General features: G+C 45.4%; 1 protein-coding gene across 3 annotated transcripts in view; it reads left to right on the top strand.

Annotated features, from left to right (window-relative positions):
* The window catches only part of LOC147684688 (hydroxyacylglutathione hydrolase, mitochondrial), a 699,222-nt gene that overhangs the window by 18,303 nt on the left and 655,519 nt on the right, over nt 1–25,400 (top strand). For all 3 annotated transcript variants that reach the window (XM_086940518.1, XM_086940519.1, XM_086940520.1), the window contains exons 4-5: nt 10,824–10,956; nt 21,167–21,301. In XM_086940518.1, the coding sequence (XP_086796644.1) occupies nt 10,824–10,956; nt 21,167–21,301 (268 nt within the window). The remainder of the gene's footprint in view (nt 1–10,823; nt 10,957–21,166; nt 21,302–25,400) is intronic.

Here is a 25,400-nt window from a genome sequence, read left to right as displayed (position 1 = left end):
GTGTTTTGAAGTCTTTGAGAATTACATTCGAAAAGGTCCAACTGATGACAAAGCAAAGAGGCAGCAAACTGTACACAAATGTACCTGAAGCGTTAGCTGCAGACGTGGAATTCACTGACTTGCATTGTTTCTGTGCAGCTGCAATTGGAGGTTTCCTTAGAAAAGGACTTTGTATGCAGATGCACATCATTATCGTCCCTCCGGGTTATAAAATCCATAATAAATCCTGCACACTTCCCATATTTCCCTAAAATGTCCTCAAGTAACTTCTGTCTATGTACGTCATCTGTTCAGTTGTTATACATCACACTGCACTATCTTGACCAAACGTTCCATATAATAGTTTCCCCAATCCCCTGAAATGTCTTGTTTGGACATCTTGGGTAGCAGAAAACAAAGTAGGAGTCTGTTTTTGTGCGAAGTCATTATTATTAGTTATTGCCAGTTTTATGAACTGGGGTGTCATAGGGACGCGTGGACCTAGTTTTTTCAACATTTTTTCACTTCAATACATCTGGATAACCCTTCATTCCCAGAGTGTGTGCAGAAATTACCCTATCATTCATCACATTTCAGGCTCCTGCCACTTATACAACCTAATCCTGTTGCAGTAGGTGCTGTGCAGGATTTTGAATTTGATGAGCTGTCTTCCAGCCCTCTGGTGCATCAACGCATACTCCCAATACACATTCTCAAATGTTCCTTTCTTTTTCCGTTCAAGCTTCTCAGAAATGGTAGACTGTCAGCTGGCCCCAGGCAGCCTTATTTTCAGGACTGTATTTTAGGGTGGGGGCATCTAAGGTAGATTTGGCCAATGAACTTAACATTCCAGTGCAAGTCCCAGCTATATTTAACCGCATGCGTGCTAGCGGAATTCCGCTCCTGCGCTGAGATTTTAAAAAACGCATGTTACGTGACGAGCTGGGCTCGTCATCAGCGTGCGAGGAGGCTACGCCATGACGAGCCTAGCTCGTCATCAGCGTGGAAGGGGTTAACTAAGTGCTTGGGAGGGTGACCTGTTGTATTCTTCATCCATTTCATTAAAAATGTTCAGTTCATCCTCTCCACTTATATAATCGAACAGTGATGTTTAAATGCTGTCCCACCTTTTGAAATCCTTTTGACCTGGATACATCATTTAGTGCTGTGACCACCCACAAGAGTGTTTCTTTTATGATCTTTCAGGGCCAGCCTGTGAAGGTTGTGGCTTTGTCATTGCATGTGGCGATTTGCTTGAATTCTCCCTCCCCCTCCAAATTTACGTATTGTAGATATCTGGCCTCTGCTATGGGTAGTCTGTAGCCGTATGTGTGAGAGCTCCACTGGAGGAAGACCCCAATCATTAATTACTCATGTGCCAAGTTCTCTAATGTGTTGCAAATATTTTTTGTGGGGAATCTCCCATCCGATAGTAAGGTCTGTGTTTCTGTCTTTTTTTTTTTTTTAAGCAGGTGTCTGAGATGGGATATGGACTTTTTTGAAGTATGTGTAGCAGTTTGTCTAGTGTTATAATTTTAAATGTGACCACTCTTCCCAACATTCTGATAGGAAGTTTGCCGTCCCCCCACATTTTCACTTAAATTATTCAGAAGGCTCTTCCAAATTGCCTTGAGAATCCAATCCTTATCTATAGTAAGTTCTTTCCCAAGGTATTTTAAAGCTCTCCTCGGTTAATTTAAAGGCCTCAGTTTGTATCTCTTTGTCCCATTCATTTATTTTCAACACATGGATTTACATCTGGTACTCTAAGTGATACCCAAACTCGTGGAAAATTTAAAGCAACTATGGAATTTTCAGGTGTTGCCCTCTCATGTCTGGGAGGATATCATCAAAGTAGAGTGATATTCTGATATCTAACTAGCTGTCCGGATTCAGTCCCTTTATTTAAGGCACTGCATTCACTCAACAATTCTGAGGCGCAAAAGCTAGTGCAAATAGGTTTACCCACTCTTATCACTTCTGTCTTGTGCCCCATTCTAAACCTTCCCACTCTTAGCCTTATCACATGCTGCTGAGACCAAGGGTATTATAGGACAAGCCAGAGGTAGCAAGTGCTCGCCCTGGCGACTCCTAGTAGATGTCTATGCAGACATGCAAGTGTCTTGTCCAGGTGACCCAAAAGAGTCTACAAGTTGCTTCCTGGTAAAGTATTGAGGTCTGATGGGTATCTGTATTTCTTCCATGGTAAAGTATCTACACATTATGGACTTCAAGGCTTCTTTAGGTCCTTTCATGCTTAAAAGGTCAGTAGTCCCCTTGATATAAGCTTTTTCTTAGTAGGAGATACAAATGTCACAGAAATTATTGATCGTACATTTTTGAAGAAATATTACATTTGAACCAATGCATGTTGGAGAAGTGTCATATATAGTCAAGTGCTTTCATATGGGTAAGTGCAGCAAACACCCTGAACAACTTGCTTCCAAATAAGCTAGAGCCCCTAGAAGTTAAAACATCTCTATGGGTGGCAAGGATATTGTGCCACTTGATCCTGTTCTTATCCCATATTTGGGCAAATATCAATGCATGCAGAAGATGGTTGTACTTTGCAACATGAGTTAAATGGAAGCTGAGTAATATTCAGTGAGGCATCCAATGCCTACTATTCCTATATCTTGCAGCCCTCAGGCATCAACTATTTGCAAGAAGAGATATGAGCTGGGAATTAGAGTTAAGGACGGTATGCCTAATTTATCAGTTTCTGAAGTTTTTTTTTCTTCTGTGCTGTGAAAAGGTTGCTTGAGGTCTCCAGTTGAGTCGTGAGAGATTGGGTTTGTATTGGATTATTGTACTTTTCTTGACGTAAATGGTGTTGTCTTCCCTTATGGTGCAACTCACTTAGTGTGAGGCATATTAAGCGCAAAAGTGGAATGATCTAATTATAAATATAATAGTCAAGGGGGCGTGGCCACGGAGCAGATGAAGGAGGAAATAGGAAGCGTGAGCTCCGGGCTCCACCCCGGCCCCGATAATTATCCTTGATCGGGACGCCGGATCGAAGCCCTGAGCGCCTGAGGGGACAGCGGCGAGAGGCTGGCGGCCCGCGGCGGATTTGGGGTCATTGGGCACCTGGGAGCTCGACTTATTGCTGGAACGAGCTAGGAGTCTGTCAGATGCCAAAGATGGTGGTGCAGTGCGGCGGTGCCCTGAATGAAAGCGCCCCGGAGCACCATTAGGAGCGTTTCAACGAATTGTAAGAGGCGGCAGGAGCCATCCGCCGGGACTCCCGACGCAGCGCTGAGGGAGCGGGATAGCCTGGGGGGCGCTGCGGATCGGGACCATCTCTGGCTACGACCTTGTGGGGCTGGCCTGGCCGAGAGAGGGGGATCCAAGATGGCAATGACAGCGCAGTTGCTTGTCCGGTAGTGGTGCGGGCACCTGACCTGCAGAGGAATCATGCGAGGCTGTAGGGGGGTGCGGGCATCCCCCACTGGCACCTAAACTGGCGCTGCCGCTAAGGAAAAGGTTGATGACTTCTGAGACCTGGGAAGGCTCTTTGCTGTTGTAGAGTTGGGACTCCTGTGGTGCGCTCGACAGCAGGAGCCAAAGGAGCAGATACCACAGAAGCAGGCACGGGAGTAGCTCCTTGAAAGGAGCGGAGGCAGAAGGGCTGGCCCGAACGCGGCATAAAGGTCCTGCTGGACAGCAACCATCCTGTGAGCTTACTGGGGGAGGACACTGGGCTGAGAGAGGTGGTGAGCAAGAGTGCCTGTGACCCCCTCTGGGACTGGGTGGCCTGCATGACACTGGACAGAGGTGTGATGGCAAGATGCGCACGTCGTTCGCTCTGGACGGTGGCAGCCTGAATCAGGGGAAAGATTTGGATGCTGGCTGGGGACGGGAGAAGCAGTGGTACTGGAGGGCACAGCGGGATGGAAGAGTGTGCCAGAGCAACACCATAGAGGGAGCTGGAACGGCCGCGTTGGCCCGGGGTTCGGCACCGCCGACTGTCTCAATACTGAGTTGCAGTTGAATCTGAGCAGTGGCCGGGCCATAGTGTGGAGCAGAGGACCATTGTTTTGAGCTCCTGAGGTAGTGGACCCATTGCTGAGTGGAGAGGATGGGCCGCGGGGGCTGAGTGGAATTGGGGCCCAGAGGATGAGGTTATCGTGGCCGACCCAGGCTGGGAACTGTGTGGAAGAGGTGCTGCAGGCCTCGCTGGCGCTGATTGACTGGGGAAAGAGTGTACCGCTCCAGTGGTGACTAGGGACGACAGTCGCCTCCATGAAGTGAGAGGCCGTGTGAGGTGGACAAAGACAAGAGACTGTGGGACAGCTAGCCGGCCCGGGGAGTTTGCAAACCGCTGGGGACAGTCACACATAAGGTGGACCACTGAAGGAGGTCCAAGCTGCTAACCGGGCCTGCCAGAACGAACAAACATGGGGAAGCCCAGAGTGAAACAGGCAGGTGCGCCCTCAGAGCAGGAAGAAGGCGCAGGCTCTTCGGGCAAGCAGGATGGGGACCCACCCCAATCGGAAGGGATGCTCCAGCAAGAGGTGGATCAAATCCTCAAAGCAATCACAGACACCAGGGAGACCCTGCAACTGGACATAGCATGTGTGACGCAGGGTCTTGGATTGCTCTGGGCCGACCATGCAAAGTTGACAGACGGGGTGAAGCAAACAGAGGGCACCCTGGCAACATTGGAACCTGCCCAAAAGACGATGGTCGCCCAGATGACGGAATTCCAACATCGACTGCAAACGTTGGAGCGGAGGGCAGAGGATGCCGAAGGGAGGAATCGGCGAAACAACATCCGAGAGGTGTGGCTGCCGAAAGGAGTGGAAGGGGCCAATATGATGGACTACTTGGAAGACTGGCTGAGACAGGACGTCGCTCTGGAGGGCTTATCACCTTTCTTCACATTGGAAAGAGCTCATAGGGTGCCGACCCGGCCGCTGACTCCTGGCAGGCCGCCTAGACCAGTGGTGGCCAGGCTGCTCCATTATATGGACAGAGATCTTACTACATAACGCTCGCACTGCAGGCCCGTACACAGTAGGCAACAGAAAGGTAACATTGTTCCCGGATTACACAATCGAGGTACAGCGCCGCAGGGCCTCATTTGTCACAGTCAAAAAAGCGCTAAGGGATGAGGGCTTGCAATACTCCTTGATGTTCCCGGCGCGCCTCAGGATCACCTATGGATGATAAGACGATCTTCCACAGCAGCCCGAGAAAGCTTGGGATTGGTTGGAGCCTTATAAAGAGGGCACTGGAGAAGCGGGGCGCGGCTCGAGTGCTCTAACGGAGGAACCAAGGCCGCACAGATTCCGGCGATGCCGCCCTGTGGTTCAGGGGCCCACGGAATCACAGACGGAGAACGAATGCACTGCTGCGTTGCTAGCCGTCACAGCCATTTCCCGAGAGGACAAACTGGAATCCCAGGAGGAGACTGGCTCAGAAAAGGGTTCTAAAAGAATTGATGAGGCAGCGGGCGACTGGCCCTGGGGTGCTCCCTCTAGATTTAGTTGGCTCTTGTTAGTGGCTGGAGGGGTTTAGCGATTAGGTGGTCCCGTAACATTGCATCCTCGACTGGGGCAGATTGGCTTTCATGGGGGCCGAGCGCAGATGGGTCGCAGGTTGGGGATCGTCCTTCTGTAGCTCTGGGCACACTCCCCTATTCTTGGGTGGGTATAGCTCCTTAGGGGATTTAATTGGAGGAGCAATTTGCATACAAGTTTGGATGAGTACTAGTGTTGTAGCGCCTGTTCTGGCGGTGGGATAGTTGGGGCAGTTTTAGGGGTTTGGATGGGGTAGTTGGGGCCACCGGTGTGTTCCTATGTGGGGATTGTGTGCTTAGAAGGTCTTGGCCACACAATGGGAACGTTGCATGATTTGAAATGTGTTACCTGGAATGTGCGGGGGCTTCACTCAATGCAGCGACGATATAATGTGCATGCCTACTTGGTTCGGCGAGGGGTCCACATAGCCTTCCTCCAAGAAACACACATAAATCGGGCCGATGGGTTAGAACTGAAACGCAGATGGAGGGGGCAGTTATTCTATACGACTTTTTCCGCGTTTGCCAGGGGTGCCTTAATCTGAGTCCGAGCGGGTGTTCCTTTTCAGATGACGCAACAGCTAGTGTACCCAGAGGGAAGATTTATAGTTGTGCTGGGGCGCCTTAATGAGGTGGAGGTGACGCTGTGCAGCATATACGCCCTATGTGGACCAAATATCCTTCTTTGATGGACTGTCCGGGAGCCTGGCGCCATACCTGACTAGCTCGATAATAATGGGAGGAGACTTTAATTGGGTTTTGGATGTAGAGAAGGATAGGTCCCATCATCCTCTTCTGGGTGCTCCAGTCCATAAGCGATCAAAGGCAAGAAATGCATGGCAATGTAATTGGGAGTTGGTGGACACGTGGTGTGCACATCATTCGGAGGAGCGAGATTATTCATACTATTCAGGCCTCCATGATCTGCACGTGCGGCTCAACGCGATATTGTGTACTCCTGAAGTCCATGCCAAAGTGATTTAGAGTGAAAACTTAACTAGGACGATATCAGATCATAACCCGCTATTGGTGGGATTAGGATGGGTTCAAGAGAGGGCGGTGATTCCAACCTGGCGACTTCGACCGGAAGCGCTGGAGGACCCGGTCTTCCGCGAGGACCTGAGGGCTGGTATTGGCCAGTACTTTGCTGAGAACGAGGGGATGGCGACAGAAGCAGCAGTTGAATGGGACGCTTTTAAAGTAGTAGTGCGGGGCCGCTGTATTGGTAAAATGGCTGGGGTAAGGAAAACGTTGGCAGATTTAGAAACTGAAGAGAATCGGCTGCGAAGGGCAGAGAGAGCCCGCCCAGGGGATCCGTGAGCCCAAAATGAGATCTTGGAGGCTAGAGAAGCGGTGGCGGTGCAGGTGGAGAGACTCCGCTCTTTTGACCACAGGTCCTACAGAGCGCGAGTGCATGCTGAGTGAGACCAGTCAGGTGCCCTGCTGGTGTGGCTGGCTAATCCAAACCCCTGCGGGACACCTATCTTGAGATTGATAGCCCCAACAGGAGACATGATATACACAAAACGGGATAAATGGCTTGTTTATGGACTATTACACTGAGCTTTATGGCAGTAAGCTGGGACAGAGTGCGGACTACATAGGGGAGTTTTTAGCCTAAGTGACCTTGCTGTGTCTGTAGAAAGAGCAGGAAGATTCGTTGGGGTGCAAGATCACGCTTGGGGAAATTAGGAGCGCAATCAAACATGGCGCGCAATAAAACGCCTGGGGTGGATCGACTACCCATAGAATTCTATTCCACGTACTTGGATAGTTTAACCCCGCGCTTGTAAGCTGTGTACCTGGATGCGTGGAAAGTGGGGCAGCTGCCGGTGACAACTCGTGAGGCTATTATTGTTCCCCTTTTGAAACCGGGGAGAGAGCCATAAGACATGAAAGCATATCGCCCTCTCTCAATGTTAACTGCTGACTACAACATTTTTAGTAGGATTTTGGCGTCCCGGCTCCTCCCGTATATGGTGCAGCTGGTTCATAGGGACCAGGCGGGTTTCATCCCCAAACGGAACACGTCAACTAACATAAGGCGACTACTCCGAATTTTGGGAGAAGACCATGGCTGATTACCTACTGCAATGGTTCTCTCAGTCGATATTGAAAAGACTTTTGATAGTCTGGAATGGCTGTTTCTATTCCAAGTAATGCGAGTGATGGGTCTGGGAGAGGAATTCTTGAGGTGGACCAAGATTTTATACAGTTCAGCACAGGCCCGAGTGCGGACAGGGGGAGATATCCATGAGTTGTTCGGTGGGGCTAGGAACGCGAAAAGGCTGCTCACTGTCCCCGCTGCTATTCGCACTGGCGATTGACCCATTAGCGGCACAAGCCAGGTCGGGGAGGCATTACGCTGGCGTGGAATTACTCGGGGAGAAGCAATATATATCACTATATGCGGATGATTTGCTCATGTTTTTAGCAGCCCCGGTAGAGTACTTTAAGTGAGGCGACAAAACTCCTGTGTAGGTTTGGTGAGGTATCCGGGCTACAAGTGAACTGGGCGAAGACTTGCCTGTTCCCGGTGCAACGGGCAATGGAGAATCCTGGTTCCCTGGGTCGAATAGGATAAGAGCCTCGTTGCCTGCCCTACCTTGGGACTAATATCTATCACAGGCAGGAGGACCTCTTGGAGGGCAATGTGAGCGGAGCGATACGGGGGATTAGGGGGAGTATGGCATTCTGGAGCACGCTGCTGCTGTCAGTGGCGGGCCGAGTGGCACTCCTGAAGATGGTAGCACTGCCCAGGCTGTTATACTATTTTAGGACACTTCCGATATGGATCCCAGGTTCGGTGTTCAGACTGCTCCGGTCCACGACAGGGGAATTCTTTTGGGGGAGCAGTAGACGGCGAGTGGCAATAGCCACAATGATGCGACCCCGAGCGAAGGGTGGATGGGCGTCCCAGACTTTGAATTATATTATTTGGCCGCTCAGTTGCAGTGGCTTACCCAAGCGGTAACTAGGAAGATTAGGGGCCTGGATGGCCCGATGGATCCCACGCCATGTCTTATCCTTCGTTGTTCTTTGTCAGCGGATGCGGATAAGCTAGTTGACCCACGAGGAGCGCACACTGAGATCGTGCTGGAACCGCAGCTTGCGCAGAGGTAGAATTACCCGACCATATGCACCAGAGATTTCTTCGGGCATGTGTACGGCCTTCCCGCATGGGGGGACTGGTCCCCGCTAGCGATGTGGGAGGAGCAGGGAGAGCAAATGGTTGGGGATCTGTATGAGGGAGCCTTCCTGCCGTTCCAGGCATTGCAGGACAGATACGATCTTCTCAGGGGCGACTTTTTATTGCATGCAGCCTTAGCTGCAGCGATTCAGGGGCATTGGGGAGAAGGGTTGTTGGAACCACAGACGTCATCGACATGTCAATATGTCGTGATGGCGGCAGGGACGGTTAAGGCTGTAACATGTTAATATAGGCGGAAGAAGGGCTACAACCGCTGACTCAATAGAAAGCGGAATGGGAGGCAGACCTAGGAAAAGAAATCCCTGAAGCAACATGGATTAAGATAGTAGAAAGAGCATGGAAAAGCACGCGTAATGCCAGATTCCAACTTATTAATTTTTACATATTACATAGAGCGTATTTAAACGCAGCGTGGATACAGAAATATTTTAAAGTAGATACTGCTGATGCCCCCGATGTCAATCGGATGTGGCGGACTTTGTCCTACATCATGTGGAGTTGCCCGCAGCTGGGCACGTACTGGGAGGCGGTGGTTGAGGTGCTGTGCGGAGTTACGGATAGGCAATTGGAACCCGACGTGGTAGCGTGTCTGCTGCACTGGTTTTCCCATACGGTTTGGACAAAAGTCACAAATAAGTTTTTAGACCTGGGGTTGCTGCTAGCCAAAAGGGGACTAACTAAGCAGTGGAAGGCCAAACAGGGACCCAGTATAGAGCGCTGGAGGGCGGAATTCACGAACTGGGCAGCTAGTGAGAGTGTGGCCCGGTTTCAACAAGCTAGGAAAACTAATAATGAGAAAGCATTGGAGACTGCAAAGGCGTGGGAGGCCCTGGTCGCACTGTTGATGTTGCCTGGACACGGAGTCTGATGATGAGTCGCTGGGCGCATAGATGGGCTCTCCCCGAGCTATTAGCGCATGGGGGCGGGTGGTACCTGTAAACCCAGGTGACACAGAAGCAACTCTGTGATTGACCTAGATCAGGCTAGGGAATTGGAGAGAATGAGGCCGCAACATAATTAGGAACATTAAGGATATGGATAGATTACAGTTTGCTAGGGAGGGAATGGGAGAGGGGTGCTCAAAGACTCAAAGATTCTAGGAGTACTTCACTTGATTAGCAGAATGATGATTAATGTTATGGAAGGAATGTAAACTGGAAATGTTATCTGACAGTAGATTGTGTCAAGGGGAAAGTTATAAGATGTTATACTGTATCAATATGCCCAAATGGCTGCCACATCCCAAGAGCTATGTATCAGGTGGTGTGCTCCTCACTATTATAGTGCTTTAACTGTAGATGTGTTGTTTGTTATGGAAAATAAATAAAAATATATTTAAAAAAGAAATTAGTATAATATTCAACCCTCCACTGCTTTCGTATTGGGGTGGGTGAAAAATTCTGCTCTGCCGGCGGAGTTCATGAAATTTTGCCCACTCTGTGCTCCTTTTGAAGCACAGAGATTTGGCAAAACGCCTCCAACCGCTGTGTGGAGGAGCTTTTCCTCATGTGCAGCTCGCCAACGTTAAGTTGCTCAGCGCGATCAAGAATTTTCATCCCCTAGTACAATTTTCAAGCTCTAGAACGCCTCTACAAGATTTGTCAACATGGGAGGTCATGGCAGAGCGTGCTGCATGGTGCCATTCACACTGATTTTTACAGCATGGAACAAGCTGCCGGTACAAAAAATCGGAGCAAGCAGTGCAACGAGCCAAAATTCCATTGCGTTCGGAACTCTGCAGAATCTCGCTCAGTTTTTAGGTAACCGTGAGTTCCACCCACCCCAGCTTTCGTATGTGGTGGCCTAGATGAGACTTGAAAGGTCATACAGATTTCTTGATTTCCCGACTGCATTCATATTTTGACGTGTAATACCTTGCTAAAAATGATCCAATTGTAAAGTGCTGACTGGCTGAATACATTATTCCACCTTGACCAGGGAATTAAATGCCATTTATTTGTAACTTCTAAAAAGTATTTTAAATAAATAATTGTTTGAAGATTCATATTCAACACCTTACATAAAAGCTAATTTTGATTTCATATGGAAACAGTCTGTGACCCAGTCGCAATGAAAGCATTTGACTCCCAAATGCTTTCTTCTTCCTAGAATGCAGATCCCAGCCAACAGAAACTGGTGGTTGTTTCAGTTTCACCACAGTCATGGGCATCACTTGCTGCACAGTATGACCTAACCATGGAAGAGACTGCCAAGAAGCTCACAGGGTTCTTGAAAGGCATTGGTAAGTGGCTAAAACAATTGTGAAAGGAAGATTATGGAAGGCATAAGAGCAAATTTAGTACAGTAGCCCCCGGAAACCATAATCCTGTAACACAAAGGGTTTACTAAATTCTCAAACTTCCCCTAATTGATATGAAATATGACCATCTTGTAATGTATAATACCAAAAGTTGTGATATATATGTGCGATTCCGAACATGTGACACTGAAACAAGTAATGATCTCCTGTATGTAATGACCATCTTGCTTAACTGTACTATTAAAGAGTTTTAAAAAATTCTCAAACTTCATGTATTCAAATAGTCTTAAAATCTATTTAATTACAACAAAATAATTTTTATAAAGCACACATCAACACGAACATTCTTAAAACACCTAAATATTTTGTCACTATCACACAACTGCATTTGGCTTAAAATCCTCAATATACAGGTTAGACAAAGATCTTAATATTAATCTTACTAATGACCATGTTAATAAGTCCATTTTTTTTTCTTTTAATCTACTTTTGTGAGATCCTCCTGGGTAAAACCGAAGTATCCAGTCTTAAACTCTCCTTGTTCCATCCATATATCTTGGCCCATCTATGTTGTTTCCAAGCTTTTGTTTAATAATGCCAGTATAAGGAGTACTATCTCTGATGTGTTTTCTTTCTCTTTTGTGACTTTGGTATTTAACAAGGTAAGCGTATGTTACCTTGCCTACGCTTGTTAAATTCTCACTATTCTCCCAATGCCAGTGTGGTGTCAGGTGACTAACTAATAACCCTTGCCAGAGGAGGGACGGTATTCAAGCCTGCGAGCAAGGGTGATAAACTATTTAGTTTTTTCAACAGCTGCTTAAACAGTGAAAACCGTTTGTGTGCTATTTCACTCGAATCTTTCCAAAGGACCCACATGGCAACAGTGGTAAAGAAGGGCTTCTTATCGCTGAAAATTTATGTTTTCATTGGCTTGTAATTGCCTCCCAATAGCCCTAGTCTTCTCAAAATTGGGGTCCAACTTATTTTTCGAATATGGCTAATACATCACATCAAACCCATAGAATGTAGCGGCACAACCCCTCCATCTTGGACATTGTGATTATCTGTCTCCTACTTTAAGGCCATTGCTGTGACTCCCAGTTAAAAAGCATGCAGAGTTCAGAGTGGACTATTAACCCGACTTTGAACTGCCCAAGGCTCTCTGTTGACTTGATTGACAAGAAGGTAAGAAGAAATATGCTCCTACATAATATTTGACTTCAGTTACAACAACAACAAAAAAACTCTTTTCTACTTACCACTCTCCAGCAAGCTCCAATCTAGCTATCAAAACCAAGGCTACATTCACATCACATTAAAGTAACTGACCATCCGTCCAGCAGAGAGAAGCCCTCTTTCACTTTCTCTTATGAATAATAAAACCAATTTTTTTTGTGGACTCAAATTGCTGTGTGATATGGGGTCTGTGGAGATGTGTTTGGGGTAGAGGACCCTGCAGAACTTATTTTCGTCCCTTTCTTTTTTCTCTTTCACAGTGAGAGTTTTCTGTTCGTATTACTTATGTTTAAATGTTAAATCATGCAGCTCGCTTAGAGAGGGTGACATCTTCTTGGTTTTACCTCTCAGAATATTTACCACTGCCCTCTTGAGGGTGAGAGACGGGGTTGGCCTTTAACCCATCTGATCTGTTATGCATTCATCTGCTGCCTAGATGTACTAACTGCTATGTTTTAATTTTTTTTTTGCATTATATGAGTATATTGAAATAAATTATTCATGTTGTTTGCAGTAGTTTCATGTATTACTTTCTACCATGCAGTTGTAACTGATTATTTCAAATGTGTATTTCATTATTACCTCTTTCGTGTGTTCATCCTATTGTGTCTTCTTCCCTTGTAATATCACTTGAGAACTAGTGAGTCTTTTTTTGCATGTTTCATTATGGGCTGATAGTTTTTATTGTCTTCCAGCTTCTTGTAATCGCAAAATATTAAGGTATTGAAATAAATATACATAGTGTCTTTGAGTCCGCCTCCTTCAATCATTGCTCGGGTTAAGTGTTAGTCACAAATTGGATCACGCCGCAAAACATAGATGGGACAAGGAGACAGCCCCCTTCGGCCATTGGTTATTCACATTTGCATATGCCTGCTGGTCGGTCAGTCGTGTTTGGGATGTAAAGCAGCGTGAGAGACAGCATACTGATTCTTTATATTTGCAGAGTAGTCTGCCTCTTGCATCGTTGAAAGATTAGCCATGTTGAGTAAAACACTTTCTGCATGAACAGAAACACAAACCACAGGGGAGACACATGCTTACTTGAAGTGGAATCTAGATAAGCACATGGAATCTAGATAAGCACATAAATTGCCCCTGTAGCATTCGGTCAGTCAGAAAGTGAAGACTCCCTTAACGTAGTGCATAGCAATACATACACCTAAAATATCCAAGACCTTTTTGGCTTTCCCAATGCTTGTTTTTGCTTGTGATCGTTATAAAAACAGCATCTCAGATGGTAAGCGCTGGGAGAGTACTATATGCTGGAGGGAGCTTCTTCTTAAAGACATTCATGCTGGTAAGTAAGCATCCAGTTGTGTTCTGTATGCGCACGGGCCGTAACCAGGATAGGTGTGCGTTGAAAGTATTCATTTAGGCTGTATATACAATGTTGTGTCTTTGGGTTATTTATATTGTTAACATTTACCTGTGCTAATGACCTAATCATTCTGATAGTGGTTCAAATATGTATATTTGATTAGCACTGTGATAATCCTATGCTTAAAGATCTTGAAAGCAAAGCATACATTTGAGGTGAGCAGATCTAGAGTGTCGCTGGTGTTGAGGGTGCTCTATACAGGAGCTGCTTTCCACCTAAACTTGAGAACTACCCAGAGTCCTCTGCTTTTTTTTTTTTGCATAATGTATTCGTCACTATGCCTGAAAGGGTATTGGTTACATATATATTATGCAAAAAAGCAGAGATAGAAAGGGAGGTATAGCTTTGTCCCGACACAAAGGCGCACCCAGTATAAGTCAAAACAATACTCTTTCAGGCATGGACAGCACTGTGCTGTACCCATAGTTCTCTGCTTCTTTTTTGCATAATTTATTCGTCATTCCATGCCTGGTTGGTATTTTACCAATTTAAAGCTGTTAATACTGTCCCTGGAGTGCTAAATGGCTTTTGTCCTTTACTGCTTGGCATGGACAGCACTGTGATGGTCCTATGCTTAAAGACTTTGCTGTAGAAATGGCAAAAGATTTTGTATCTTTCTATCTCGGCTTGATTAGCACCTTGCTAATCCTATGCTTAAAGATTTTTATAGAAAAGCAGACATATGAGGTGAGCTGATAAAGAGTGGTGCCGGTGTTGAGAGTGCACTATACAGGAGCTGATATATATATATATTTATATATATATATATATATATATATATATATATATATATATATATATATATATATATATATATATATATTCTACACTCCACTCCACTCACTGGGAAATAATAATCAACCATAACTTCTGTAAGTCTGTTTCACCTATTGTTTCCCCCTTTTGGGGGAGGCGGAGAAAATAGGCCTATTTGTGCACATGTCTCAGGCACATGCTGCTTGCCCATACAATCCTATCAGATTGTTCTACCACATAGTTATGTTTGTGAGATGCCTGTCATTTTCTACCTTCATTTTGTCACCGGGTATACCTGTGACTACAGGACGTTTACCAGGTTTACACCACACCTGCAGCTCCTAGTTTTGTAGTTTAAAAGTACCTAAACCACTAACACTTGTCTGCCTAAATGCCAACATCTCCTGTAGCGTGAACCATACTATACAGATTGAGCAGAACCCTCAAGATGATCTCCTTGCTCTGAATGGCCTCCTGAAATACTGACAGTTTTTTTGCCTGTCAGGCCATCCCACCAGTGTTTTAAAATCGTACAGCACACTAACATATGAGCTGTATTTCTGTAGTGGAACTGCAATTTAAGAGTGGTGAATTTTTCGGTCCATACAAGAGGCTAACTAGGAGTGTTTGTACATGAAAGTGTGCAACAGTGTGTACAAATAAAATATCCCACAGGGTAAGCTATAGAATACCTCCTTAAAGAACTCAATTTTGCAATGTTGGCAGTCCACTGAAAGAATGTTTTACGGTCTGGCCTACAGGTGACTTGGGTTGTTTTGAAGTCGAATGCCACTCAATAATAAATACATCATGTTCTTAGCAATACTACATAGAGAAAGGGAATTTAGGTCCTCCTCCTTCAGCTATTTCTCAGTTGGAGTGGCATTCACACTGTAGTTGAACCCACAGGACAACCTACATAGAGTGGGAGCTTGTACCAGCCCACTTCAACCATTGGCTTGTAGGCAATGTCTGTCCCATTTTGTATAGGCACACAGGACAGCCTTTTAGTATTTGGATTGCCCAGTAGTGTGAGTGACGTCATTTCACCTGGTTACTGTGTGATCCCACATTCTGGAGAGACAGTCAATGACCAGCAAAGGTGTTTGTGTCAGGCCGTGCACTTCTGCTCTACCCTGACATGTGTGAGCGCTCTTCTTAACACCATCGATGCTGATGGTATTCTCCTCCAGTGCTGGTGTTGAAGAAATCTCATTGTTCATGACGAGCTCAGCTCGTTATGAGCACACAAGAGGTGTACCTCATGACGAGCTGAGCTTGTCATGAGCATCGAAGGGGTTAACTGCTCGCAGCGATCCCAGCTCCTGCTTAGACATGCCTGAATTTTTACCATGGCTCACAATTGTGTACTGTACTGCTTTGCCCAACCCATGCCCGTGGTCTTTCATTCCTTTTCACTGTTTACCATCTCACAACTACCGTTAATTCTAACAACTATCGATGGGTTATACAGTAACCGTTCATACCCTTTGACATTTTGACAGTATGGTGCTTCACTACTACCATTGCTACCACCAACATCCCCACAATCACCACTACCAATACCAGCTCTGTCACATCACCACCATGATTACTCTTGCCATCACCTTCACCAAAACCACTAGTATTGTAGCCACCACAACATTGTGTGTGTTTGTTAGAGCGATGTGGACATGTGGGGGAAATTGTAGGATTGTTCTCTGTAATTTAAGATTGAAAAAAACGTTGGCAAAGCCAAACACATCTGACTTGGCAAATTAACGTACGCCTGTAAGCAAACACTGGCTCTATTGTGAAGGCAGTAAAATTGTAAAGTAGAAAATGATGGTGTTGTATCCCCGTCGTATGGTTTGTTGTAAGAATTTGTGATGTGCCAAAGTTGTGATTATGTACTACTGATCTCATTAGCACTATGCCACTTAGTAGTTGTCACCAGCTAATAAAACAACCAGACCTATTGGCTTTACTAATTCTTGTTTTGTGCTTGTGTTGATGCAAATAGGAGGTCTGTATCAGCAGAGCCCTGGCTTTAAGTTGGACTCTTAACCAAATAAATGAAAACAAAATTGTTAAAACTGACATTTTCCCCATCCAACACAACATCAAACTACTAACAAATTAAACCACACCCCTATATCACACTTCTCTTCTAGTTTTCCGTCGATCTTGTTTGCAAAGCCATTTAACTAAACCCGATCACTCCCTACACGACAAACATTTTATATGACTGCCTGCTTGTAATATACTGTATGGAGCCTATACTTCTCAAAGACAGTTAATAAATCTGGATTCGTTGCATTCAGTTGATTGACTTGAGACCACCTTCTTGCACAATTTCTAAGAAATCCTTCTGATCCTCCTTAGGCAATTTCTCAGCATATCTCATCAAAGAGTCCCATAGAAGACGGTCGTAGCGACCTAGCAGAGCCGCTGCACTTGCCACTCTCAATGAAGACTTATGTTGCAATGTTTCAAATATAACGGAAGAGGTAACTGGGGGTACAGGCATCGTTCTATTAAACTTGTTGGCCCCCGACACAGTACTTCACTGAAAGTTCCTAGATCCTCAACGGGGGATATCCTTGAAGGTGGCGTTGATGAAATCGTGGGGGAATGGTCTCTGTAAGATGACCTCGTTGAAGTGGACGTGGTAGGAGATCTCTGCCTTCTCCTAGGAGTAGGAGACCGATGAGGCCTACTGCGGTCCTTTGAACGTGAACGCCTGTCCACTGGAGATCTAGATAGTCTTGGAGACCTACCAGCCGGTGGTCTCGAGCATTCCAGAGCCAGAGGTCTATCACCAGCTCTGGGATGCATTCTCCAATGATGGGCGCTCTCCAACCGTCTAGGGGACCTGTCAACAGGAGGTGATTTGCGCACCGGAGAGCCCTCCGGGGTCACTTGCACAATCTGTATCCCCATCGACGACGAAGAACTCCTAATAGACTGTGGAGATCTAGACGTCGGTCTATGTGCTCCTTCTCCAGGATCCAACTGTTTGTCCCTCAATGTCGAATGCCTCGACATCGAACCAGAATGAGCCACAATAGAAGATGCCTGATGAGGAGAGGCTCTGACAGATGGAGATCTGTTCGAAGAAGCCCTTCGAAGTTGGATCCTTATATACCGACCCTGGCTGTCAGTAGACGTCCACAACGTCTGCTCCAACCACGACAAAGACTTATGACTGGTCCGAGAGGTTGATCTGGAATGACTCGACGCCGACTTTGACACAGGTGGCGGAGACCTCGAAGTCGATTTCCTCGACGTCTGTAACTTCTTCGACGTCGAACTCATGCCTCGAACCCGAAGCATGCCTCGACGTCGACCCATGCCTCAACAGCGAGATTTATCTTTTCCTCTTTTCAGGTCTTGACGTAGATCTACTTCTAGCCTGCGATGTCGATCTATTTCTCACCCCTCGACGCCGGATTCACTGCAATCGACACCACATGCCTCGACGTCGAAAAGCTTCTTGACGGCGATCTTGACCTCGGTTTCGACGTCGACTTTCGTCTTAAAGGAAATGTTCTCGACACCGATTTACTACTTTCCACTGGCCTCGACGTCGACAAACCTGACGGCGATCTAGACTTCGACGTCGATCTTACTTTTTTACTCACCCTCGATGTCGTCCGTGCCTCATGATGCCTTTTCTGCTTCTACCATCAGGAGACGCAGATCTTCGACGTCTTGTAGGAGAGGAGGGTCTTCCAGACGAGATTTCACTCCTTGCACCCTTCTCATGATGTTTCTCCCTCTCCATAAGCCCCAAAAGCCGAATCTTCTCTCTTTCCTTAAGAGTTCTGGAAAGTTTGAGGCAGTGGTAACATTTCTCTATGTCATGTGTGGATAGCAAACAAACCACACAATCAGAATGAGGATCTGTTTTGGACATCTTCTTCCCACAGGAAGGACACTCTTAGAATAAAGGTGGCATAACTGACTAAAAATTCTCTATGAATTAGTCAGAAAAGATTGAAAAATACCACCAGCAGTCACTACTGTCGAATAAAGTGAGAAAAAAACAAATTCTGACTGAAAAGCAATCAAATTCAGTAGAGCTCAAGTTCCAGGTTCCTCACAGAACAAGCCGTAAAAAAGAACTGACCTAACTGCCACCTGTGGGGCATGATGGGAGTAGGGTTCCCCTGGAGGCCTTAAAGGCAAAGTGTTCAGATTCTCTGAGGCCTTAAAGGCGAGGTGTAAGTCTGCTTTTCTGTACAGGGATGTTATTTCTTTATGCAGCCTACTTAGGCTAATTGCCTTTTATTACATGTTCTTTGATGAAAATAAAAGGTTGTTTGTCTGTGGAATGCATTGCAGGCTCGTGCCTTTTTCTTGCATTGGTTTTTATAGATTTTCATTCTGCAGAAAGTATGTAATTATGGCTTTATTGGCCTATAGGTTATGATTAGGGCTGCATATTATTAGTTTATGCATGTATATGTGTATATATTCTTTTAGTACTGTGTACTCTTGTTTTATATTTACACATATATATGTATTTGTCTATATGTTCCGGGTTCCTACTTATGGGCTGAGATTATTCAGTGCTTATGAATATTGATGAGTATCCCCTGGAAGGAAATGTGCTGTATTACGCCATATAATTTGCCTTTTCTTGAAATATAATTGTCAGCCATACCGCATAATTTGGTCCTCTTCCTCTGCATAATACCAGTGGCCCTGATCATAACCAGCCTTGGCAGTGCTCATAAGTCTTGTCATAGCAGGTCTGGAACTGATTCGAAGACTCAGGATATAAACATGAATGTATGTGTGGAGGCTGGTTGAGGTGGAGCCCCAAGATGTCCACATAAGAAGCTCCATCTGCTTATATGCTTCTGGACTAATCACATTGGGCGTGAAGCATACTCCAGAACCCAATGTATACTTCAAGGGGAGTGTACTCCGGCACAACTCCCCATTTGTACCTTTGGCTGGGTAAACCAGAATGCTTTGAGTTAAAGCTTCCATTTCCATCCTTCTGACCAGGAGTGAAGCATGGAGTAAATGGTGTAGCGTCATGGAGACTTTTTTGTTCAAAGGTTAGTAGGCGAGCCCTGCGGAAGAGAATGAAGGAATCCTGAAAGTATCAAAGAACTCTGTTATGCCTGATCTGCAAAGCCTTATGAAGGTTGCATGTTGGTCCACTCAACTTGTCCGCTCAAGCTGCAGTTGCACAGTGAGCATAGAGTGGTGGAAAGAAAGGTGTTGAAAGAGTTTTGATTTAAGCACACACCAGAGAAAGAAATTAAAAAGCACTACATGTAATGTACACAGAGGAGTGTGATACATTAATTAATCTGCAGTAAAGGAAGCTAGCGATACAAGTTATACATGGAACCTGGTGCAGTGCTCCGAAGCAGACACCTGGCATGCATGAGAAAATTGTTATAGGGGCACTATAAGTTGGAGCACTGGTGTACCTCACTCATCATGTAGTTTGTGAGACATCTAGTGGCTAATTTGTAAAAGAAAAAGTGAAGGAGCCCACGGTTTTGCTTAGAAGCCATTGGCTGGAACTACTGAAAGTTGAAGTGATTGGCTAGCGCTACTGAAGGTTAGGGTGCTGTATATTAAGATTCGTAGTCTTGATATCCAACTCGTGCCTCTAATCTTTTCATCCTCAGCCAGATTCTGCCTACCTCCTTCTCTCACTCTTTCTCCTTGTCAGTTTTTTTTTTCCCCCTCCTCCTTCTCTCTTTTTGTGTTTTATCTCTCCTCTTCTAGCATACAACTCTGATGAGATAAATAAGTGCTGGTCTCAAAAATGAGTGCCCAGCAGCTCAAATGAAGCACTGAGCACATCCCAGAAAAAATGTAAAGGAACCCAAAATCTGGGAACACATTGAGACTGTGGAACAACAGTCACGGACTTACAGGAGTAAGGGAGGTACGGTAAATCAGTTGTCCGAAAAAAAACAAATCTAGGAGCAGCAGGTTCCTGGAACTTGAGCAGCTTCAATATATTTAATGTGTAAAAACATATACATTATACCTACTAGCAGATCACAGTCTGTGTTCTCCAGTCCAGTATTTGTTACATATCCCTGTTCAGAGACAGGACCCTTTTGTTACTCTCTCTCTCTGTTTACCAGGGAGTGAGTGTTCTAGGTACCATACGGCGAAAGAACCAGCAATTTAAAGCAAAACCGAGGACTCTGCATAAGCGGTTGGTTCCAGCTAGCAAACCTATAATGTCAACATTCAACATAATGTGAATATTGCTGATGAGAATATGCAAACTCTAATGAATGATTTTAAAGAAAATTTGTTTGTGTAGCCTTAAGAGGTAAAAAACAAGATCGTATTCTGAAGTACGAGCAAATTGATACTCTGAAAGCGGTGAATCCGCTTTGGCTGTATTGGCTAATTTCTTTTAAAGCATGATAACATCTTTCCCAGTGATGCAACCTATTTTAAGTCCTTGACTATGGATGTCGCTTTTTACCACGTTGCATGTTTTTCCTTGCAGTCTTGCTGTATGCACACAAACAGTCTTTCCAGTACCTTCCCTATTCGGAGTTCCCTCTGTTGGTTATTATTTTCCTGTGGTTTCTAAGGCGGAGTCTGAGGGCTCAGTTAGCTAATGAATCCACTGCAAAGATTTGTTTTTTTGACCTCATGGTCGATGGTTGGAATCATGACTGTTCCCTTTTTCTTTTCATATTTTGAAGGTTGGTAGCACCAGTATCGCTGAGTTGGGTACAAATAAGCATTGGTTATTCAGTCTACAGCTTAGGGTTTACTTTTGTTTCATAGATACAAATGTTTTGTTACATTAAAATATTCCTCACTGATGTTTTTCAGGTGTGCACTATGTGTTTGATACTGCCTTCTCAAGGAATTTCAGCCTCCTAGAAAGTCAAAGAGAATTTTTGCAACGTTTCCGCAGACAGTCTGAGGACAAGAAAGCTCTTCCAATGTTGGCCTCTGCCTGCCCAGGTACACTTTCTAAAACCGAGTTTTATCTCTCCTGGGGAAACATCTTGCCATTTCAAAACTTTAGACCTTGTACATCTGTCCCCATTTAGACTTCTTTATGGGCTTTAAGTGTGTTCCTTTACTAAGAAAATGTTTTCACCACACAACTGTCTGCTCTAGGGATTCTGGAATAAGATTTATTGCACATATTGTACTTCTTTAGGCATGTATCTATATTTTTTTTGTAACATATTTATTATGTCAACAGCCAAGTACAGTCTGGTTCGACCGAAGTTATGGGTGGAACCAGCTAGAGTTTGCACTACATCTATGACCACATTCAATTTATCAAAACTATACAATAAAGATACAAAGTGAGTTGGTATACCCACCGCTGCATCCTAAATACTAATGTATCACCTGATAATACGATCGCCTAGCTCCCTATTGTCCAATTATTCCTGTATCTATAATGGGGTGAGGGGCTCAATATAAAGGCCTCGCTAGTTCTCCCATCTCTTCCAGATTTTAGGGTGTTTTTTTGCAGGCATCCACTTGCTTTAAATCTAGGTAGCTTCATACCCATGCAGTGGTCCGTCCCCTTCAACAAGGGGGGAGAGGTGGCCTTCCACAATTTGGCGATGTCCCTTTTCGCCAATGTGAGGCCTAAAAATAGTGAGTGACGCTTGTAACTATTGCCCCCGATCCCTTCTGTAATGTGTAGTAGGGCCAGCCTAGACATAGGAATTCCCCAGCCCACCACCTCCGAGAGGCATGTTGTGACCCCCTTCCAAAATCTGATGAGTATCGCACATTGCCAAATTGTGTGTAAGAAGGTGCCCTCTGTATTACCACACCGCAAACATATAGGGGGATGTCACGAGCCCTGCCCTCCAGAGCCTGTGTCTGGTGTAATATACCCTATGCGAGGCAATGGCTGCTCCATGCTGTGAATTCAGCGCCTCTGTCCAGTCATCGCCGTCAAGTGTGCCTAGGTCTGAGTGCCAAGTCTCTCTGAGTGTGTCTAGTGTAGTTCGGCTGTTTTTAATGAGGGATTGGTATATCTTAGTAATTGTGGTACCCCATAAAAACTTTAGCTTCCATTGAGTTAAATTAGGGCAGGAATTGGAGATATTTATAAAACTGTGTGCAAGGCATGTCATGTTCTCTTTGAAGCTCTTGGAAAGGCTTTAATGACTGACCCCGCATGACCACCCAGAGCGTGGATATACCAAGATCATCCCAGCCCCGCAATCCGGCCATTGTAGCCAGCTGGGGCAAAAGACCATTGTGCCACAAGTGAGTCTCTAGGGTAAATTTGCCCCACCATCCCATCCTACGCAGTGATTGCTTCCAGGTTCCAAATACTACCCTCGTCGCAGGTGGCAACGCCTGAAGTGCCGATCCAGCGTATAGATAAGTGTGAAGGGTAATGTCACCCATCAGCCAGCGTTCCACTGCGCATGCCGGGTGTCTCCTATCCCTGTACCACCGTTCATTTAGCACTAGCAAAGGGATAGTAGGATTGAAGGTCTGCGGTGGTTATCCCTCCACAGTATGTGGAAGCATGTTCGCAAGGCCACCCAAGCGGAGCACCCCCCCTGAAAAACTGTCCCAATATTGCATTTATATGTCAGAACCACGTGGTCAGTATCAGATCTGGATGATTCTGCATCTGATAAAGGAGACCAGGAGGAGATATATTCTCTTGAAAATGGTGGATCTTCAGAATAAGGACAGAGGCAAATGCAACCAAGCCCTATCTCTTCTTTGCGTCTTCAAAGGGGCACGATTCTTTTTCCATGACGTGTGTTGGGAGCCTGTCAGAAATACACCCAGGTATGTTAGTACCTCTGTGGCGACCGTCCTGTCCTTCGACCATGCACCCAGTTCGCTCTCTCCCCTCAGTGGCCATAAGATTGGTTTGCGATTATTTATATATAGGCCGGAGGGCTCGCCTTAAATCTGCACAATGCGGCCCAGTCTCGGGCTTGTCTTATTAGGGTCAGTAATGAAAACAGGACGTTGTCTGCATATAGTGCTATACCAGTGGTTCCCAATCTGTGCGCCGCGGCACCCCGGTGAGCCATCAAAACTCGCCACTGGCGCCGTGCACCAAGCACGCAGTTTGGGAACCACTATGTTACATTCACCACCTGTTTTGTTTTCTTCGGGCACTCGAGCCAAGATAAATATGCAAATATCCTTAGGTTAGCGCAGTGCAGTAATAAAGTGGGCTGTGAGACTCGATTGGCCATACGTTTTTTACATCTGAGAGCAGACATTCCTTAGCAAAACTTTAATTCTGAACTTCATCTAACTGCACCAACGGTTTCTTATGAAAATGCAGGTTATGTTAGTATAACTCAGTAGTGGGGAGCTCGTCTCACAGCAGGCTCGCTTCCTCGCAGATGCCTTGCAGTGATATTTTCGCGACTGTGAAAAGCCCGGGCGCGGTCGCTGTGGCTCTGCAGCTAGCCACCGGCTCTGCTGGCACCTTGAACAGCGGAGTGCCTGCAAACCCTGTCTCTGGACAGAACAGCCTGCACGTGTTGCTAGGAATCTTTCCTTCAGAGGCCTAAGTTTTCTAAATAAACAGAAGTTTGCCTGGAAAGGTAATTGTAATTTTATGTCTTAGACTGGTGAGGCCCGAATTGGTAGCTTTGAGGGCTGTCTGACTGCTAAGTAAAGGAGATGCACTTTGTGATCCTGGACAGCTGTATATCTATTTCCAATCTAGTGGATTTTCTTTGGTTACTTACTGGTACAAACCGTTCCCTACTTAGTCATGTTTACTTGTTTCGTTTAAATGTAAGCTTCAACCAGGTCAGCATTTTGTGCGCTGGCAAAAAGGATGAGCACCGCATTGACACACGTCCCTTTTTAGATTCCTCTAAACTTTGGAAGCAGAGCCCAGCTCACAGTGGGTGCCTATAGGTGTGTGAAATGAACACGCATGCAAACTTGGCACAGGAAAGCCATCAGTTGTTTGCCAATAATGTTTCCCTTCAGATCTTGGGCCCAGCCTTCATCCCCTTATCTTTTACTAAGAAGATCCCTCCCCCACCTTTCATACTCATCTTGCCTCTGTGTAATCTGATTTATACTTTGAAACGGCTTTGGTCAGGTATACGTTTGTTTTGATGTGGCTTAAAAATGCTTAGTTTTACATGGAGGAAACTTTATTTAACAAATGTCCTGAGGCACCCAGACCGTTGGCATGGTCTTGTTTGCATTCCTTACATGGAGTGGATGCCCAGTTCAAATGTTTAATTTTACACACAGACACTAATGTAAGCCTTCCAATGTGAACTCTGCAAGCTTTCGAATTTTAGGCCCAGACATGCGTGTCTTTGTATAATTAGATGTTTCCCAAACATGCTCAAACGAGATAATGTGTGGCTATGAAGTCCAATGCTGATACCTTGAAAGAAATCAGATTTTTCCTTAACGCATTCATCATTATATATAACACGGCTCAAGGCACGGAGGTTTAACCTATTATCCATGTCTTTTTGACTAATCCTCAATCTCTTCTTTTAACCTTTTCAGTTGTTGGGGCTTGGTAGAAAACCTGATATGTCGAGTCAGCTTTTGGTTGTTACCTGCTGTATACCGGTTTTAAAGAGTGGTAAAACAAGACAAGTGTGTCTATTTTGAAAAAAATGGTCTAACCTCACTGAGGCACTATGAACGGTGGACTGTGTACCTTTTCTCTTTTTAGTCTAAGAACTCTAATGTATAGCTCATCTTATCGCAGGTACATTTGTACACCAAGGTATATAGTTGACCACTCTCACATCTTTGCACTGATGTTTATATATCTTTTTTATGTGAGTAAAATAAGAGGAGCAGTTTGTATGAATACTAGTTTATCTTCAGCATTCAATGAAGACAATACTTGCATTTACTCCAGTTCTTCATGGAGGATTAATAGTTAGGTCTGATCATAAGTGGCGGGAGGGAGTGTGTGTTCATGTATGTCCTGAGGTACACCGCAGAGAGACGTCACTGCTACTGTCTTAGTACTCACAGGAGAAAGGGAAAGGTATTATTACTTAAAAGTGTCCGCTGCTCCAGGTATTCTACACCACAAGCAATTCCTGCCACTCATTCAGAA

The sequence above is a fragment of the Lissotriton vulgaris genome, chromosome 10, assembly GCF_964263255.1.
Source record: "Lissotriton vulgaris chromosome 10, aLisVul1.2, whole genome shotgun sequence".
Lineage (NCBI taxonomy): Eukaryota > Metazoa > Chordata > Amphibia > Caudata > Salamandridae > Lissotriton > Lissotriton vulgaris.
The sequence above is the reverse complement of the archived record's forward strand: the minus strand, read 5'-3'. Positions and strand labels throughout refer to the sequence as shown.